This window comes from Malaclemys terrapin, chromosome 10, assembly GCF_027887155.1.
Source record: "Malaclemys terrapin pileata isolate rMalTer1 chromosome 10, rMalTer1.hap1, whole genome shotgun sequence".
NCBI classification, from domain to species: domain Eukaryota; kingdom Metazoa; phylum Chordata; order Testudines; family Emydidae; genus Malaclemys; species Malaclemys terrapin.
Genome location: NC_071514.1, coordinates 4,510,354 through 4,530,751, shown reverse-complemented (window position 1 = coordinate 4,530,751; position 20,398 = coordinate 4,510,354). Strand labels below are relative to the sequence as shown.

The 20,398-nt window shown below is 41.6% G+C and overlaps 1 protein-coding gene across 7 annotated transcripts in view; it reads left to right on the top strand.

Annotated features, from left to right (window-relative positions):
• MAP2K5 (mitogen-activated protein kinase kinase 5) overlaps nucleotides 1-20,398 on the top strand; it is a 186,708-nt gene that overhangs the window by 54,216 nt on the left and 112,094 nt on the right. For all 7 annotated transcript variants that reach the window (XM_054041147.1, XM_054041146.1, XM_054041145.1 and 4 more), the window contains 3 exons: nucleotides 4,644-4,683; nucleotides 19,916-19,984; nucleotides 20,076-20,157. In XM_054041147.1, the coding sequence (XP_053897122.1) occupies nucleotides 4,644-4,683; nucleotides 19,916-19,984; nucleotides 20,076-20,157 (191 nt within the window). The remainder of the gene's footprint in view (nucleotides 1-4,643; nucleotides 4,684-19,915; nucleotides 19,985-20,075; nucleotides 20,158-20,398) is intronic.

Genomic DNA, 20,398 nt, shown 5'->3' with positions numbered 1-20,398 from the left:
TACAGAAATGGGGAGAAAAGAAAAGGATCTGTGCAATTGTAAATGGAAACAAGACTTTAATAGTAACGTTCAGATTTGTGAGTAGTTTACATTTGCATCGTTCAAAATTGCCTTTTAAACTTCTTGTTGCAGAACTTGGCTAACTTGATGTAATGCTGCCTGTTCAATTTTTCCTTAACAATAAATGATTTATAGCTGTCTCTTCCCAATCATCTGGGTTATAGCTTTTGCAGCGGTTCATTTGCAGAGCAAAAATAAAGCCTGAACACAAAAAATAGAGAAATGGACTTGCTCTTCCGTGGCTGGTTTCTGTAAGGTGTGAACTCTTATAAATTCAAAACGTAGTTTCCCTGGGATATTCTGCATGGTGCAGTGTTTTGGAGTTTGCAACAATGGCTTATTTCCTTTGGTTGGTAAGAACTGATTTAGCACAGTTTTAGAGGAGATAAGCCTATAGAAGTTCTTTGGTCATTAAGTCAGTGCCAGTGTATTGAGCTGTGCAAACAAAACGTGGTTAGAAAAATATGAGAAACACAAGTCAAAAGTGAAGGTAAACAAAATAATATCCAGCCTCAGCTACACTGAGAGATAGCAAGGAAAGCTGAGTGAATAATATCATTTTGAATCAACCAAAACATTTTAGGTCAACTCAAAACATTTTTTGGTGTTTTGTTTTGATTTGCCCTCGTCTGTGTTTTGTTTTGTTTTTTAAATTGGCCGAAGTGGAAAATGAAATGCTATTTTGTAATGAAAACTCAAAACAAAATTTTTGAATTGGTTGAAATGAAACATTTCAACTTAAAAACAAAATTTTAAAAATAAGGTTTTTTGTCGCATGGCTTTTTAAATTTATTTATTCCCTCCTCCCCCCCCCAAAAAAACTATTTGTCAAATTCCACACAAATTTGATAATAGTTTCAGAGCCCCTAAAATGCATATTCACAGAAATGCATCTGTCTCTATTCACAGAAAATTTTTTGACCTGCTGTAGTTTCGAGGAAGTCTGTGATTCGTTATGTGAGGTTTCCTGATGCATAAAATATTAAAAAGTGAGACAGTCTTTAGTAATACACTGCTCTGCAGTTCCACTTAGCGTAGAATCCTCTGGACACTGGTGGACAGCCTGCTGTCCTCATTGTGGGCCACACTCTGCCATAGATTCTACACAAGCTATTCTTACTGAAGTCAATGGGAAGTCAATGCACAGATATTTTACTATAGCAAAATTTTGCCCTGAGAGCAAAAGCCAACTAAAAAGTGTCTGTCTGCACTACATAAAATCTGATACGGAATAAAATCTATTATTCACTGCATATTGTTTTTACCTGCACTTCTATCTATTTATTTTTATTTAGCAAATTATTGCAGATCTTAGAATTAACACGCAACATCTAGTTAAATTAGCTCTTTCACATTATTCAAATGCATCCTCAACCATAAGAATTTGTATCAGAACTGTCCCTATTAAGCAACAGCCGTTGCCTTTGCTTTACTTCAATGGAAGAGATTTGAATTAAGTATCTCTGCCGACCCGAGACCGGATCCTGCCAAGAGCTGAACGCTATCAACTCTTAGCACCTTGCGGGATTGGGCCATTAGTGTGTCTTTATGAGAGTGTACTACATTGAACTTGCTACCTGACTTCGTCCTACATGTCCCATTCTAGCCCAGTGAGGCTCTTTTACTCAAACCTCTCTCTTCTGGGTGACAGTAAGATGTGTAAAGAGTTGTCTCCTGGAATGGCGCTGCATATTATTGATAAACAATATTACTTTAATCTCTGCATATTTACTCATGGATTGGGTGGTGGGGACATTTAACAAATATAAAGAAAAAACAAACCTTCAGGGTCAGCACATTATTCTATGGGCTTCTTAGGATATGATTCTGCAGCTTCCTAAGGGTACTAAATCTTGATATATTATCTATGCTGACACTAGCCAGATTGGTTAATTCCCGATTGCTGTTCTATCTAATATCTAACAAAAATATTTTCTCCACACACTCACTGGAACAGGTAATTACTGTCGCAAATGCAGACTAATTTGAAGTGTTAGCTGTTAATTAAAACACTGCCAAGGTGTACCATTGTCTTTTGGTGTAACCAAAGCTCCTATTCAGACTTCATTAATCACTTTACAGTTATTGTGTTGAGGAAGGTCAAGACAATTGAGATGCCATATCAGTCTGAAGTAAACAAATTCCCTTTCTCCCAGGTAGCATGCCATTTGCAAAGTCAAGGGACACACTGTACCCATGGGCATGGTGTCTCCTTTGTGGTCCAGTTCTCAATGATAATTAAATGTTAAATTGGTACTGTCAGTGCTCTGTAAACCAAACCAGGTATCTGCCCTTTGCTGGAAATTTAACCCAAACTTCCACGGATGAATTAGCGTGCATCATAATTAAATAATCAAGTCTTCCCTTTTAATTCACTTGGAAACAGGAGACCTCTCTTATGGAAAAAAGATCAGCTTTCTTGACAAGCTAATTAAGTTGCCAAACTGTCCAGCACAGTACATATTAAACTAACAGACGTTAAGCATGCTATCTCAACCTGTTCGTTTTCTTATCATTTCTGCTGATCTTAAAGTCAAAATGTTTTGCCACTGTTGGTTCATCCATAGTTACAGAATAGTTTTTACTCCACCTGACTCATTTATTATGCATTCAACTGTCAGTCTCTCAGTTATAGCTTCATTTGACAGCCCTGTGTTCTGCACCTTAAACTGACATTAAAATAATACTGATTTCGATGCATAGTATGTCAAATATTGTCAGTCCCTATAAGTTTATGCTATTTACATATTTATCAATATTATCCCATAAATTGTTGATTTAAGATAATTTTAAATGAGCTTTTTAAGCTCCCAAGCCATTAACAGAAGTTACACAAACAATTAAAAATAGAAGAGTAAATGATATTCTTGTCCTGTACTATGAATAATTTTGCATGGGAACAAAACTATTAAAGTTTCTTCAGTGATAATTATTAGTGGTATATAGTGCTACGGATTTGTAATTCATTAAAGTTAATGCCACGTATATGACAATATTGTACATAGTACAATAAACCAGTACTAGACATTACAATTTCTGAAGCAAAAAACTTTAATGGTTGTGTTTATATTCAAAATTTATATGTAGAATTTTTTTTCTCGTACTTTTTTAGTTTCTTGGAACGATAAGGTTAGGATTATATTGTTCATTTTACAACCGCCAATTATAAATATTCTGTGAGACAAATGGATACAAACTGCTCTTGGATTACTGTGCAAAATCATTTCAAGTACACGTGGACATTAAAGTGTAGATGCATTGTTATAATACAGATATTAATTATCCTATAGACAGATGCAGAATGTTGATTTCACTAACTAATATTCTGGCTAGTCTTTTGATTTCTATGAACAATCAATCACCATTGGGTGCCCCTTTGTCTTAACTCTCAAAATATCTGCAGGATTAGAGAGGATTAGTTGGTGCTATGAATATGTAGAATATGAATATGAAGAATATGTATAGAGTTGTGATGGGGTGTGACTCACCACTGTGGCGCCCCCGCTGAACGTCTCCGGAATCAGCTCTGCTAGCCAGTGCGAGCCAGTGTGCCCTCTTCTGGTGACATTTTGCCGCTGTCACTCTGCTCAGGGACCCACGTCACTCCCAGGATTGCGACGTCCTCTTCGTGACACAGCCCTCTGGCTGTGCCGCACTCTGTGCTTCCCCCTTCTGGGGGGACAGTATCACAGTCCACTGTCCAGCCACTTCCCTCAGTGGCTTCTGCAGCCAATTGTCTGGCCACTTTCTCAGTGGCAAGGTAGGAGGAGGTGCAGAACCCAGGCCTGCCCATTACCCTGGGTCCTGACCCAGGGACCCTGTAGATGGCAACCCTGTGCTGCGTCCCCTCCAACCTCTCAGTTTCTTTCCCTGGGACATGTCCCTGTGGCCCCCAGCACTCTCTTTGCCCTTGCCTCAGGGCCTCAGCCTGCAGATCCCTGCAACCCGCCAGGACCTGCCTTCAGCTCCCCGGGTCTCTACCTTCAGCACTGCTCTGTCTGGGGTGCTTGCTACCAGCCTGCCAGGCAGTCAGTCTTCCTCCCTCCTCAAGCTCCAGGAAGTGACTGAAGCAGCTGTGGTCTGCAGCCCTTCTTATATGGGCCAGCCTGGCCCTGATTGGCTGCTCCTCTCAGCCCCTCTCTGATTGACTGCCTCCTGCGCAGCCTCCCAACGCTCTATTACCCCCTTAAAGCCTGGTGTGAGGCAGGTGCCCCATCACAAGGGTTTATATCATATTTGCATTACTTTGTAATGAACTCTGAAGACAAGTCCGTTCATATCCATATCCACATTACTATGCAATATAAAATTTCCTTATGTATGTGCCTATCTACAAAACATGCATAAACATCATGTGGAAACTGGTGGATCATCTAAAAAGTTTTACTGTGCATAAATTCATTTTTCTGATCAGTTGTTTTTAGACATCGATGCCTTGAAATACTTTTGCTGTTTGGAAATATTATAGGGAAACTGGTTTCCAGTAAAAGTGTTAATGTGAAATTAGTTATATACAGGTTGCATATATGTATAAAGATAATTTTGCAGGATCTCAAGTTGTTTAATTTTTTCCCCTCATGCAGAGCATATCATGTCCCTAGTGGAAAAATACTGGCAGTAAAGGTAAGCTATTATAGTAATTTTCTGTGTTTTTTTGTTTTGTTTTTTAATCTTGACATTGGTTTCTTTCCTTTCCCTTTTTATAATTATCAGACCTTAATTTGCTTCATTGCGTTAAAAAGCCACAGTACTTACGTAGGGAAATCGCATTGCATAATCTAACAAATCAGAATGACCACAGAGCTCCCAGGTGACCAGGTTTCACATAGTGGTAGCTGGGGGATTATTCTGCATTGTGCTTCAGGCACCACTACATTCCCTCCCGTCCCCATTTAAGTTAAGTGGGTAAACCTGAGAATAGCTGTGGTGTACCATGGGGATAAAAACCAGTTGGCAATGATTCTGCTTTACCACCTGAATCCTAGAATTACAGAAATAAGTGGTAGAAAGGTCTCCTGGGTCATCCTATCTGTTCCTCTGCTGATGCAGAAACATTCTGTAGAGTATATTCTCATGTGCTTTGTGAGATGATTATTTCCCTTGGGAGATTGTTCTGCTTTCTAAGAGATCTTGCTGTTCTGAAAATTTTCTTCATAGTCTTCCTAAATTTTCCTTTGATCATTTGTATCCAAGTGTGGATTTCTCTGTGTCAGCATTTTTAGAACCTCCACTGAAAGTTACTATTGAATTATTATTATTTATTAAGATAAGTGACAATCCGGACTGAAGTTTGACTGAAAGCTGTTAACAAATAATGAAAACTATTTCTGATTCCACTGCACCAAGTCAGCATATGTAGAGTTGAATAACAAATACAATTTTATTTTTTAAAACAAAATATTTGAAAATAAGTTCCTCCTTTACTTATCAGCCAAGCTCTAAACATAGGTTTTTTGTGATACCACTAAAACTTAAAAACAGTCCACAAAGTTCAGGAAGACATTTGCCTTTTTGTGTTCGTTATGGTTTGGCAACTTAAATAGGTAACTAAAAAAAGAAAAAGTTTACTTTAATTAATTTATGGGAAAATTACTTAGAAATGTATGTACGATTAAGGTTTTCATTAGGACTCTCTTTTCTCCCATCCTATATCTAACCAATGTTTTTTCTAACATCACGGAGTTGTGTTGAATTTTATTTTGCGGGGGGAGGGTGTATTTGCAGCCTAGCTTCTGAAAGCAACATTGCCACAGTTTGCTTGTGTGAACTGAAGTAAATGGAGCTTCTGGTTATGGGCCTGTGCCATAAGACCTCCATATAGGGAATGCTCACTGACTTCAGCGTGTGTTCCATGCACTGAGGGCTTCAAGGATTGGGCCCTGCTTTTCTGTGCTTTCAATCATGTATATTTTAATAAATTTTTCCAGGTTTGCCCCTGACTTTTTCTGTGGGGTAGATAAAAATTCCTTTTGTATTTCACATAAAATAGATGAAATACATAATTACGTATTTTGATTTGACCCATTGAAAATTCCTGTGCATATGAGAAAAGCAAATGTTTGCTGACTCCCTTTCTCAACTGGCTCTCTGAATGCAGGAAATGTTTGAAATCTAATGGCTCTCTGAATGAGAGCCCAGGCCGTGGAACTCAGAGAGGAGATGAACTCAACAAATTTTGCACACGCACACCGAACAAGCGTCTTTTTTTTTTTTTTAACATTTTCAAATATTGTGTTTTGTCATTGACAAAACCTGTGACAATCAAATGGAAAAGATAAGAATTCGCCATAGTCACAATAAACAAACAAGGGATCGTTTTGTATAAGTAATTCTGAACAAGAATTTTAACAGGAAAAGACTTTTTTTTTTTTTAAATGTGGGGCCGAAAATGTTCTTCCCCAAGATTATTTCTCTTTTAAAGGCTAAAATGTCTGCCTGTTGAACTCTGCCCCCATCTCTCACTGGGTAGGAGTCCTGCCTCTTTCCATGCTCCTGCTCCCTTGAGAGAGATCTCTTCCAAGCCACATACAGAGGAGCCTCCCTCCCTCCCAGCCTGGCACAAAGTTACTCAGGCTTCTTTCCCCATAGCCCGATCTCCTGAAGCATGTTGCCGCCATCCCACTACGAGAACAGTCAGAAATTGTCTGCAAGAGGTGGTGGAGCAAGTGAGGGCATAGTTTTTGGAAGAGGGTGGGGCTTGTCAGGATTAACTACATGCAAGAGAGACTGACCTCTCCCCCCCCACACACACACACCCACACACACCTTTCATTTACAAGAAAACCTTTCCCTCCAAAGAACCTCCCCTGGTTGTTTTCCTCAAGCCCTAAGGGGTCGACCAGTCCCCAAGGGTTAGTTGGCCTGGATTTTGATTGCTAAATGTTACTACTTTGATTGTCTATATCAATGTTAATTAAAATGTATGTGTTCTATGCCCTTTCAAAAATTATATTGCGGGATGTGCATATTGTCATGTGTTTATAACATCATGGTTGCAAAAGTAGGAATCAGGAAACCTGCATCTCTGTCCTCGTTTTGTCACTAATTTGCTCTGTCACCTCGAGCAAGTCACTTACTCCTGACTCAGTTTCCCCATCTAAAAAATGAGAGTATTAAGACCTTTGTCCTGATAAGAATGTTGTGAGGATTGATCAGTGTAAAGCAGACAAATAATAGAGGACACTGATCTCTGAATGGAGAGGGCTACAAACGTGTAAAGTTATTCTTACATGAGTATATTTCTGTTAAATGTAAATATTACATAATGATTTGACAACCCAGGTTAACACTTGTGAAACCTGTTGATTAGGTGCTTTGTGCTGGTGGATAGACTTGAAAATTGCAAGTAGACTGAGCAGAAAAAAAATGCATGTTGCAGACTGAAGCCCTCTACACATTAGAGTCTTCCATAAAAACTTTTCAGCTAGATAATGCATGGAGGATTTAATAGATTTCCTAATATTAGTTATTTTCTAATTGGGGGAAAAATCCATCTAAGAGTGGATGAAAAATCCTAGCATTGTGTGTATGGTGGCTGATTGCCGTTCTTCAACTGCTTTAGTTTTTGCTGCTCTGAAACTAGCATTTAAATGGACCGTTTGATTAATCATTTGTATACTGACTATAATACTCCCAAATTTCCTTTGAGTTGTACATACTGTAAAAGACAATTATGTCGCCACAGATTAAATAAGTGAATTAAAACAGAATAGCAGCTTAATTTGACCTGTGATTTTGCTCTCGTTCCCTTTAGTGGAACGTATGCCACTCCAGCAAATAGATGAAGTCATCCATGACAGCTTGTGATGAATTGCCGTATTTATACTGGATATTTTAATAGCCTCACACTAATTTAAATTGAGCACAGAGTAAATTATAATTCAGTCACTTGACTGCTTGTATTTAACTTGACAACTCATCCTTATTTGTCCTGGAGGTGTAGTGGAGAGCCGAGGAAATGTGCACAGGTATTTCTCTCTTAGATTTAACCCTTCCTATTTGAAATGTTAAGTATTCAAATTCTCATATGTTTTACGCCGCTTAGCATGTTTATAGATGGCTTTATTTTAAGCAGGGGAGTTGATATTCTTAATACTACTGTCATTATTGGGGAATTCTGTCATTCCATCCGGAGGGAAGGAGTGTGTGGTGGTTCAGGGTCCAAGACTAGTAGACAAGAGATCTAGGTTCAATGCAGATGTTACACGGAGTAGCTGTGTGACCTTAGGTAACTCACTTAGGGTATGTCTACACTGCAATTCAACACCTGTAGCTGGCCTGTGTTATCTGGCTTGGACTGCAGGGCTGTAAAACTGCAGTGTAGACAGGTTTCAGGTAGAGTGAGGGTGTGTGTGCGTGTGAGGGAGGGTGTGTGTGTGTTGCATTTCTGCTTATTGCTCCCTCTTCTTATTTGTTTCCTGGTTCCTTCTCCCTGAATTCAGTGTTCCAGTTCCTTTCCCTGTGTATGTGTGTTCATAGAGTCATTCTGTGCCTCAGTTTCTCATCTGCAAAATGGGAATACTACTACTTTCCTACCCTGGAGTGGCATGAGGCAGAATTTATTAATGCTTATGAGCTGCTCAGATACTCCACTGTTAAGCATCATAGGTATGTCATTAAATAAAATGCCTCCTTCCCAGAACTCTCCTCTATAGCTCCACTTGTGGATCATCATCTCTGCTAATTTTGGGAGAGCCGCAGTTGGATCAGACACTTCTGATCCACCATTCCCACTCTGGCTTTGGCTTTTCTAGAAGGTAGATAGTTGCAATTAGCACCTGAGTTTTTCTCCATTTGTCAGGAATGGCATGGTGTTAAATCATGTTTTTTTCTGCCGTGGGAAAAATTAGTTAGTCCCAGTTTAAGGCGGTTTCTGTGTTTAAAGCTGTTTTGCTAATGCACACCACATTACACTTCGTTTTAGTTACTTATTCAACTTGTGGTTACATATGGCAGTAAATCCGTGTATTAATTTAGGGTTGTACAAATAAAAAGTAAAACTGCAGTGGGCATAATACTAATATATGTAATTATAATACTGAACATCAGGATGTTTGTGTACATTTTTGTTTGATATTTTCTCAAGAAGATATACATGTTATGACTCATTTTAGTTTTCAATATTATATATTTAAAAAGTTGAAAACACTTGATTATATGAAATTGACAGTAATGGAGAGTAGTATGCATGAAGCAATAAGCAGTCAGAAGCATGCAGTTGCGGATACCGGTCCAAGTCTGTTTGGCCATGTAGCATTCTGCAGCAGAAGACCAGTTTCTGATATAGTGGCTAGATTGAGCCGATTCCTCAAGTTTGAATGGATGTATCCAAAAGTTGAAAAGATGCTTTCTGTGCTTGATGAACTTGCTAGATGTTGATGCAATTGTTTCCCCCAGTTTCCCAGTTTAAACCAGGCTTAAGCTGGTAATTACCAGCAACCTGTCCTAAACTGGTTTTCCCCAGGAAATTGCTAACTCTGTCACATATTAAGGATTGACCCACAACTGTTTCCTTGAAATCAGTTGAACCATTCTGCTCCTATATGTGCTGAATGGTGCTGAGTAAATTCATAGCGAGTTAATTTATACTTGATTAATTTAACCTTTCTTTCTGCTCTCAATATGTCCAGGAGCAGGTCACAATTTTTCCTTTCTTTGCCACACCGGTCCTTTCAGAGATGCTGCAAGGTTTATTGGCCATGTGCAGAGTTTAAATTTCATTTTCTTTCAGCCCATTCAAGCCATGTGCATTGCAGTTGTGAAGGATGCTGCCACATCCTTATTTATTGCCTGAGTGTCAGTAGTAATGGGCGTGGGAAATTATGTCCTCTTGGTGTATTAAGCAGTGTCCCATCCCACATAAACCTCTGCCACCTTCAAATTTGCTATCTGCAAACAAAACCAAGTTGTTGCAAGGAAACTATGCACAAAAAGGAGCATGAGCACAGACAAAGAGAAAGCAAGAGGTGGTTGAGTTGAGGATCCTGACAAAAGGCAGAAAGGAGAGCAGCAGAATACGGACCCTGGACTTCAGAAAAGCAGACTTCGATTCCTTCAGGGAACTGATGGGCAGGATCCCCTGGGAGGCCAATATGAGGGGGGAAGGAGTCGAGGAGAGCTGTGTGTATTAAGCCTTATTGAGGGCTCAGGAACAAACTATCCCGATGTGCAGAAAAAATAGCAAATATGGCAGGCGACCAGCTTGGCTTAACAGAGAAATCTTCGGTGAGATTAAACACAAACAGGAGACTTACAGGAAGTGGAAACTTGGACAGATGACTAGGGAGGAGTATACAAATATTGCACGAGCATGCAGGGGTGTAATCAGAAAGGCCAAAGCACAATTGGAGTTGCAGCTAGCAAGGGATGTGAAGGGTAACAAGAAAGATTTCTATGGGTATGTTAGCAACAAGAAGGTGGCTAGGGAAAGCATGGGACCCTTACTGAATGGGGGAGGAAACCTAATGACAGAGGATGTGGAAAAAGCTGAAGTACTCAATGCTTTTTTTGCCTCGCTCTTCACAGACAAGGTCAGTTCCCAGACTGCTGCACTGGGCAGCACAGTATGGGGAGGAGGTGAGCAGCCCTCACTGGTGAAAGGACTCTTTAAAAAAGCTGGACATGCACAAGTCCATGGGTCCGGATCTAATGTATCTAAGGATGCTGAGGGAGTTGGCTGTTACCTTTGTAAACTTGTGGCGATCCAGGGAGATTTTGGACTATTGGAAAAAGGCAAATATAGTGCCAATCTTTTTAAAAGGGAAGGAGGAGAATCCGGGGAACTACAGACCAGTCAGCCTCACCTCAGTCCTTGGAAAAATCATGGAGCAGGTCCTCGAGGAATCCATTTTGAAGTACTTGGAGGAGAGGAAGGTGATCAGGAACAGTCAAGTCATGCCTGACCAACTTGATTGCCTTCTATGATGAGATAACTGGCTCTGTGGATATGGGAAAAGCGGTAGATGTGATATACCTTGACTTTAGCAAGGCTTTTGATGTGGTTTCCTGCAGTATTCTTGCCAGCAAGTTAAAAAAGTATGGATTGGATGAATGGACTATAAGATGGATAGAAAGCTGGCTAGATCGTCAGGCTCAATGGGTAGTGATCAACGGCTTGATGTCTAGTTGGCAGCCAGTATCAAGCGGAGTGCCCCAGGGGTCGGTCCTGGGGCCAGTTTTGTACAACATCTTCATTAATGGTCTGGATGATGGGATGGATTGCACCCTCAGCAAGTTTGCAGATGACACTAAGCTGGGGGAGAGGTAGATACTCTGGAGAGTAGGGATAGTGTCCAGAGTGATCTAGATAAATTGGAGGATTGGGCCAAAAGAAATCTGATGAGGTTCAACAAGGACAAGTGCAGAGTCCTGCACTTAGGATGGAAGAATCCCATGCACTGCTACAGGCTGGGGACCGACTGGTTGAGCGGCAGTTCTGCAGAAACGGACCTGGGGATTACAGTGGATGTGAAGCTGGATATGAATCAACAGTGAGCCCTTGTTGCCAAGAAGGCTAATGGCATATTGGGCTGCATTAGTAGGATTATTCCCCTCTATTCAATGCTCGTGAGGCCACATCTGGAGTATTGTGTCCAGTTTTGGGCCCCCTGCACTACAAAAAGGATGTGGACAAATTGGAGAGTCCATCAGAGGGCAACAATTAGGGGGCTGGGGCACATGACTTAAGAGGAGAGTCTGAGGGAACTGGGCTTATTTAGTCTGCAGAAGAGCGAGGGGGGATTTGATAGCAGCCTTCAACTACCTGAAGGTGGGGGGCGGGTTCCAAAGAGGTTGGAGCTAGACTGTTCTCAGTGGTGGCAGATGACAGAACAAGGAGCAATGGTCTCAAGTTGCAGTGGAGGAGGTCTAGGTTGGATATTAGGAAAAACTATTTCACTAGGAGGATGTTGAAGCACTGGAATGGGTTACCTAGGGAGGTGGTGGAAACTCCAGCCTTAGAGATTTTTAAGGCCCGGCTTGACAAAACCCTGGCTGGGATGATTTAGTTGGGGTTGGTCCTGCTTTGAGAAGGGGGGGTGGACTAGATGACCTCCTGAGGTCTCTTCCAACCCTAATCTTCTATTATTCTGATTCTATGTTCAGATTTAGGGGAGGACATGCAGCCTTTTCCCTCCCCCCCGCCCCACTTTTGGCCCAATTACAGTGCTGAAAGCTCTAAATAGAATGGGGTTATTCAGATGATAAATTATGGTTAAACAAATGTTCCTCTTTAGGTTTTCTAAAGTCATGCCAAGCAGCTCCAGCTCGGACACAATGGAACCCGTGCTGGTCAAAAGAGCCAGTTATACATGTTTGAATACAGTTAGAAGTGGCCTCTCTATTAATGTGGAAAATGCAACATTTACTGTGGCCCCTACGTATTGGCTGCCTAATCCGGCGTTTCCTGGCGATGCCTTCTGGACTGTCACAGCAGAGCTGGCATGTGACTTTGTAACGTTTTTGGTTTAGATTCCCCATTCATCATTTATTTATTTGGAGTATATGGGGATGAAGTACATACAGAAGTTGTAGGATTATCCCTTTGCAGGTCATCTTTAACATTATAATGCGGAGTCGGTATGTAATTACAGTGTAATTCAAAACAATAGGATGCCAGGTCTTGGGTGATTGGATACTGGTGCTGTATTTGAAACCAACCATGCTAACTAGTCAGTGTTTAGGTCAGTGAAAGCTTCAGTGAAGAGAGCAGGGAGACTTTTTATTGTCCGTGGTATGTAATAAAAGAAATTTAAACTTTATATATTTGAAGTAGGATTAAGCTAAATTAATATGTTAATGGGTAAAACTGCTTCGGTGTTCCAGCAAATTATTTTAAGTTTTTCAGACTGAAAAATGTAAGTGAATATTGCTGGCAAATGACTATTGATCTGGAGAAGTGTGTTAAATGTTTCTTGGCAGCCCTATATTACAGTTACAATTTAGTTTAGTGAGAGCTTTTATAAACAACCCTAAAGCTAACTCTTGATAGAAACTATGCTTTTTTCTTTCAGACGGACATCAATACTGTAAAATATATGTTTGGAAATGGTCTCTCTATTTTGTTTCATCAGCAGTATATGCAACACATAATTTGTGTTCTGTTAATTCTGCAAAAGTACTGCTTTTTACTCTATAGTTCTAAGATAGCGTATGGGTGGGGAAAGTAAGACTAAGGATAACGTGCATTTAGTGTCAATCAATTTCAAATTTATTAGTGTAGCATCTTAGTAATTAGCCATAACACTCAACAAAATTAGCACAAATATTTAAGTCATCACAATACAAAAGATAAAATAACAGGTTCAACTCTTCTCCTAAATTCAAATGACACGTTTAAGACACCCCATAAAATAATAAGCAAAATGAAATTACAAAAGCTGAGACTAAGTTGACCCGTTTAGGCCACAAAGAATATTAACTTCACACAATTCTTTCCTTGCTTTTGCCACCGCTAAGGCAAATAGAGCAACTGCCAGTGCCTATATAACTGACCTATTCATGTTACATAACAAGTATTCTAATTTTTGAACCAATGGTGCAAAAGGCTACGGTGCCAAGATTGAAGACAGCTATTTATTTCTCCAAAGACAATAAATGTTACAAAATAATGATGAGTGTGGCAAATCTTCAACCTGGCTAGACCCACATGGGTCATAAATGGTTATGCCTTTCAGTGCCTCCCTTTCATAGACACTGACTGCATTGTTTGAAAATGGAGAGCCATAAAGGCACTCTTTCGCTTCTGCTGCTTATTCAGAATTTCCAAGGTATTACTTGAATTTATACATGGTCTTTCAATGAGGGAGTCGGGGAGACATATTGGTTGTGTTAACATCCGCCATATTCAATCATTCTCAAATATCTTCAGCTCTGAGCTTAATTCAGACGTTCACGATTTTACTTAAATTCCTGATCAAACCTAGTACCAAAACCACCCAAGAATGAAGTTCTCAGTGAACTCGCAAGAGCCAGGGAAGCTTAAATTTTACACCTGTTAGGCTGTTACTCCAGACATAAGCTTGGCACCCGATGTAAATTCATATTGTTCGTGGAGTATGTGTCATTGTGGATTCCACTGTAGGTGCATACATGCACAAGTTAAAGAGTCTTTTGAATAGCCTTGTCGTTTGGGGCTGTGCATGTACCCTATGCCTCCTTACGCTCCTATACAAAGGTGTAAAGGGTGGGTCTGCCATGGGCCTCCTTTGGTTCCCTCTTACCTCCTATGGTTGCAAGAAGGAAGCTGGTGAGTGTCTGACCCACGAGTTCCTAAATTTGGCTAAATTTCTCAAACTCTTCAATAAAATCCCCAAGACTCTTCTGATCCATTGACATATGACTTCTGTGAATCATATCGACCCATCTGGATTGAATGTTCACAGGTCAGATTTGAATGTTTCAGATTTGAAACCTGTGGGTTTCAAGTCCTGCCCCTTCTGCAATGGCCTAATTTCACTGAAAGATGGGAATAGCAGTGCCTCTTCTGCTTAGGAGTGTCCCATGCACTGAGCATATACAGTGCCTTTCATTCTCCCCAAGAATAATAATAATAATAATTAATGGAGATATCCCATCTCCTAGAACTGGAAGGGACCTTGAAAGGTCATCGAGTCCAGCCCCCTGCCTTCAGGACCAAGTACTGATTTTGCCCCAGATCCCCAAGTGGCCCCCTCAAGAATTGAACTAACAACCCTGGGTTTAGCAGGCCAATGCTCAAACCACTGAGCTATCCCTCCCCCCGAATGTGTCAGTTGTGAGACCTGTGGCTGAAGCTTCATCTCCCGGAGCAATATTTGAATGTTTCTTCAGGTCCTGAGGAGACTATCTCCAGAGTGCTGATAGTGAATAAGCCAGTTTTATCAAGCAACCCCAAAAATCAGCATAAAGACAAGACCTGACATCGTGACAAGACCTGGCAATGGCACTGACGCCTCTGGCACCAAAGCTGACTCCACCAGTGCTGTGGACATCTCCAGTACCTTATTCTGGCATGAGAGAGGTTGCTCCAAATACAGAGAGAGGCACTCCAGGCAGAACTCCAGCATCTTCCCACAAAGACTGACTGACTACCTAAGGATAAAACTACCATGCCAAGCTGGTGTCAAGATCTGGTGATGAGCAGCTTGTAACACAGAGGAGGACTCCTTTGGCACTGACCCAGATCATTGGTAAAAACTCTGGTATGGAGTGTGATGCATGTCTCGGTGCTGCCCCTAGAAGAGGTCTACTCAATGTCTGTCTCCAGCACATATGTTCCTTACACTTTTAAGCACAGAATTCTCTCCTCTGAGATCTGTGGCCAATCTCACAGGAAGGCCTGTCAGCTCTCCTTACAGGGCTCAGTGGTCACCTTGTCAGGAATGGCTTTGGACTGACCAATACCAATCATATGGCATGCCACTGTGTCCCTTTTGGACTTATAGACTCATAGACATTAAGGTCAGAAGGGACCATTATGATCATCTGGTCTGACCCCCTGCATGCTGCAGGCCGCAAGACCCTTCCCTGGACTCTACCGTTGAAGTCCCCAATCCTGTGTTTTAGTGACTTCAATCGGCTGAGACCCTCCTGCTAGTGATCCCTGACTTATTGGGATCTGCCATCCAAGACCTCTAGGAACTGGTTTACAGGACATTCAAGGAAGAGGAAGAGATCATTCTCTCCATCAGCTTCTCTGGACAGACCACCTATGCCAGACTTCCAGGAAAAACACATGGGGGCAGAACAACTACAACAGCATCCTGTTTTGCCACCAAAGGGCCAGTCATCCTCATTGCCCAACGAGGCCATGTCTTTGGCACTATATCTGGTGCCAGGTGACTTCCAGTCATTCTAAGAACTCCTTATGAGAATTGCTAAGATTCAGGCAATAGCGACTTCCTATTGCATATCAGAGAAAGCTTATAAGCCTTTCAATATTTTGACAGCTCTTGGGGAGCCAGAATAGTCCTCCCCATAAATGAGGAACTGTTGGACCTGAGCCATGTGGCAGATGCCAGCCATAACAACACTCACTGGAACATGGGTGTAGAGAAGCAGCACCAACTAGAGTTGGGTGAATAACTTTTTTCGGTTTGTTGGCAGTTCTGAAAAATAAAAAAAAAATTATTTGTGTCAAACAGAAACCAGGTTTTTTTCCCAGCATTTTCAGTGAATTAAAGATGGAAATGTTTTTGTCTGGGATGTTGCCCCAGATCCTGCAGGACCACACTTGGTGGTTGGACGGAGTATGTCCGGAAGGGACTTCCCTTCTTGACCCCACTCCCTGATGATGACACTCATCACAGACACTTCAGAGACAGGTTAGGGTGCCCATCTGGATCATCTGCAGATGCAGGGGACCTGGTCTCAGGACGATTTGAAGCTGCATCTGAGCGTCCTGGAACTGAGGGTCATCCAGTGGCCTGCATTGTCATAGAACTGGACAGACAACACATCCTTAATGTACTGCATATACAAGCAAGGAGGCACTCACTTTTCCCCTTCATGCCAGGAAGCCTTCAGACTATGCACTTGGTGTCCTCACCAGGGGCAAACCCTATTGGCTCTACTTCTTCCAGGAACCAGAACAACCTGACAGACTTTTCAAGCCTGCATATGGTAACCAACCACAAGTGGTGATGGCAGATGTCCATCACAGCACCCATATTTTGCCAGCGGGGTATTCCCACGATAGAATTGTTTGCTTCAGAAGACATTGGCAAGTGCCCATGCTTCTGTTCCAGAGGAAGCATAAGTCTGTGTTTTTTGCCAGACATCTTCCTGCGATGGTGATCACCGGACCTCCTATACATCTCTCCCGTGACTCCCCTGTTCTCCAGGGTGGTATCAAAAGTCAGACAGTCGATCCTAAGAGCTCCTTTCTGGCTGAGGCAGTTTTGGCTCTGATCTTTTGCCCATGTTTATTCAGCCTCCCATCCATCTCCCATTCTGCCCGGATGTAATATCTGAGAACCACTGCCAAATATTGCACTCAAACCATGCACCTGACGGTGTGGATTTTGGCTGATTGAACATTGCTGACAGATTGTTCTCAACAAATTTAAGAAATCCTCATACAGAGCAAGAAACCATCTATTAAAGATCCACTCCTACGAATGGAAATGAATCTCTGTATGAGCACTCCAATATAATCTGGAGCCCAGCAGAGGCTCTGAAACTCAGGATACTCAACTACAAGCTGCATTTGCACATAGTCCTTGCAAATTTCATCTTGCAGCTATTTCGGCATGCTAGCTCCAATACAGTCATATTCATCTTCTCACATCCAACAGTATTGAGATTCCTCAAGGACTTCCTGCTTACTTACCCACCTGTTAGAGACCTGCCTCCTACATAGAATCTCAACATTGTCCTCCTAACACAGGGGTGGCCAACCTGAGCCTGAGAAGGAGCCAATGTACGTTCCCAAAGAGCCACAGTAATATGTCAGCAGCCCCCCCATCAGCTCCCCCTCCCCTGCTCCCGCCCACCGGCAGCCCCGCTGATCAGCGCCTACTCCTCCCTCCCTGCATTTCCCCATCAGCTGTTTCATGGCGTACAGGAGGCTCTGGGGGGGCTGAGGGAGGAGTGAGGGGATGGCAGGCTCAGGGGAGGGGGCGGGAAGGGGTGGAGTGGGGACAGGGCCTGTGGCAGGGTCAGGGGTTGAGCAGTGAGCACCCCCCAGCACATTGGAAAGTTGGCGCCTGTAGCTCCAGCCCCGGAGTCGGGGCCTATACAAGGAGCCGCATATTAACTTCTGAAGAGCCGCATGTGGCTCCGGAGCCACAGGTTGGTCACCCCTGTCCTAACGTTTATGGAGTCTCTGTTTGAACCATTATTGGATTGTTTGATTAATCACTTTACCCTTATGACAGTCTTTCTGGTTGTCATCACCTCAGTGTGGAGGGACTACAAGCGCCAGGCCATTATGGCCAGACCTCCCTAGGCGTCTTTCACAGGGACAAAATGGTTCTGAGACCACACACTAAATTCATCCCTAAGGTCGTCTTGGAGTTTCACCTGAAGTAGTCAATTAACTTACCCATTTTCTCCCTAGAGCCACATTCAATGCCAGAAGAGAAGAAGCTACCTTGGACATTTCCAGAACCTAGCTCTATCATCACAAGACCAAAATGTTTAATCTTTCTCCTCATGTTTTTTTGGCTATATCCCTATGCTATTTTTTCCCGTACTGTTACTCACACCTTCTTGTCAACTGTTGGAAATGGGCCATCCTGATTATCACTACAAAAGTTTTTTTTTCTCCTGCTGATAATAGCCCACCTTAATTGATTAGTCTCGTTATAGCTGGTATAGCAACACCATTTTTTCATGTTCTCTGTGTATATATATCTTCCTACTGTATTTTCCATTGCATGCATCTGATGAAGTGGGTTTAAAGCTTATGCCCAAATAAATGTGTTCGTCTCTAAGGTGCCACAAGTACTCCTCGTTCTTTTTGCATCTCATCAGCGAAAATCTCTAAGTGGATCACTTAGTGCATCTCCTGTTATCAGTTAGGGGGCGAGCCTCTCCCTCCAGACATTAGGGCATGCTCCACCAGGGCATATGCAGTGTCTTTGGCCTGCTTCAGAAACGTACAAGTATCTGAGATTTGCAAAGCAGCAATATGGAGCAAGCCATTGATATTTGTCAAACTTTACACCCTTGTTGTGGTGGTTAGTACTTGTGCCAGATTCGAGAGAGACGTATTTCAATTGCTAGCTGGCGCGCCTCCTTCTCACTGTCCAGAAGGAGTACTGTTTGCCAGTCCTGTGCAGTGGGATCCATACTGACACATACTTGGAGACAATGATAACTGTGGTTCTTTGAGATGTTATAATCCAGTGCAGATCCCATGACCTGTCCTACATCCCTGCTTTTTGGAGTCCTCAGCAGCATGGTCTTTAAATTGCGAGGGACCTGAGGGAGAGTCATTGCCCCTTATCCTTTGTACTGGAGCACAAGAGGGCACAGGACACATGCATGGCCCCTGACATACGCCACTCTTCAAAATACTTGGGCCTCATGTGCATGGGGCGCATGCGCTCCTACAGTGGTATCCACACTGACTTGTGCTGGAGAATTCGTTCAAATGTGTAAAGTGTCTTGGCTACATTCTGCAAAGTTTATCAGGGTCCCAGAGTTTTAGGTGTTTTATGGCCAGCTGCAGTGGAAAAGTGCTCACACCAGGGCTGGAAATCAGTTGATCTGAGCTCTGTCTATGCACCTACTACAGACTTGATTGACATTATCTTTCTGTGCTCAAGCTTCACCCTCTCTAAATGAGGATAGTATCTTTTAGGTGTGGTTGAATATATGTAAAAGTGCTGTAGTATCCTTGAGTTAAAGATGTCTTTATAAGTGCAAAGTGTTACGTCAGGGGTTTTCAAATTAGGGGTCATGACCTCTCGGGGGTCAGGAGGTTGTTACATGGGGGTCACGAGCTGTCATCCTCCATCCCAAACCCTGCTTCGCCTCCAGCATTTATAATAGTGTTTAAAATCAAAAAAAGTATTTTTAAATGTATAAAGTGGGGGGTCACACTCAGAGGCTTGCTATGTGAAAGGGGTCACCAATACAAAAGTTTGAGAACCACCGTGTTAGGCAGTGCTGCCTAATACTGTTAGGGTAAATTATTCCTCCTACTCCTTAGGGAACGTGTGTGGCCAAACTTAGTCAGTTTAACCTGTGACTAACTTTTAAAAGTAATTAATTCTGTCCTTTGGCCTCAAGTTTCCTTTCTCTGCCATTTCTGGCTCCCACATTCTCTTTCACGTACAGACTATCAATATATGCGGTTGATTTTAATTCTATATACTTTACTTGTATTTTATTTCAGAACAGATAATGTTTCTAATGTTTATATTTTTAGCTCATACCTTTAGATATTACACTGGAACTCCAAAAGCAGATTATGTCGGAATTAGAAATCCTTTATAAGGTATTCTTTTTATAACACTTCACTTCTCATTATGTTTGTCTGTTGTCTTTATGCAGAGGATTTTTTGAATAGGCTTTTTTTCTTTTTACAGTGTGACTCATCTTATATCATAGGATTTTATGGCGCTTTTTTTGTAGAAAACAGAATTTCACTATGTACAGAATTCATGGATGGTGAGTTGAGTATTTTGTGTACTCTTAATTGTAAAAAAAAAAAAAATTAATTGATAAAGCATTTAAAGATATATACTTCCAATGTATAGGAGAATATGATCATTTTAAAAAGGATGTTAGAATTACCATTTTACATTAAATATTTCATTACACACAATATTTTCCTGATTGTAATTTCATTTACTTTTATTGAAAATTTAAATAGAATAGAAATAAATGCTAGTTTAATCTGTGTTTTGAT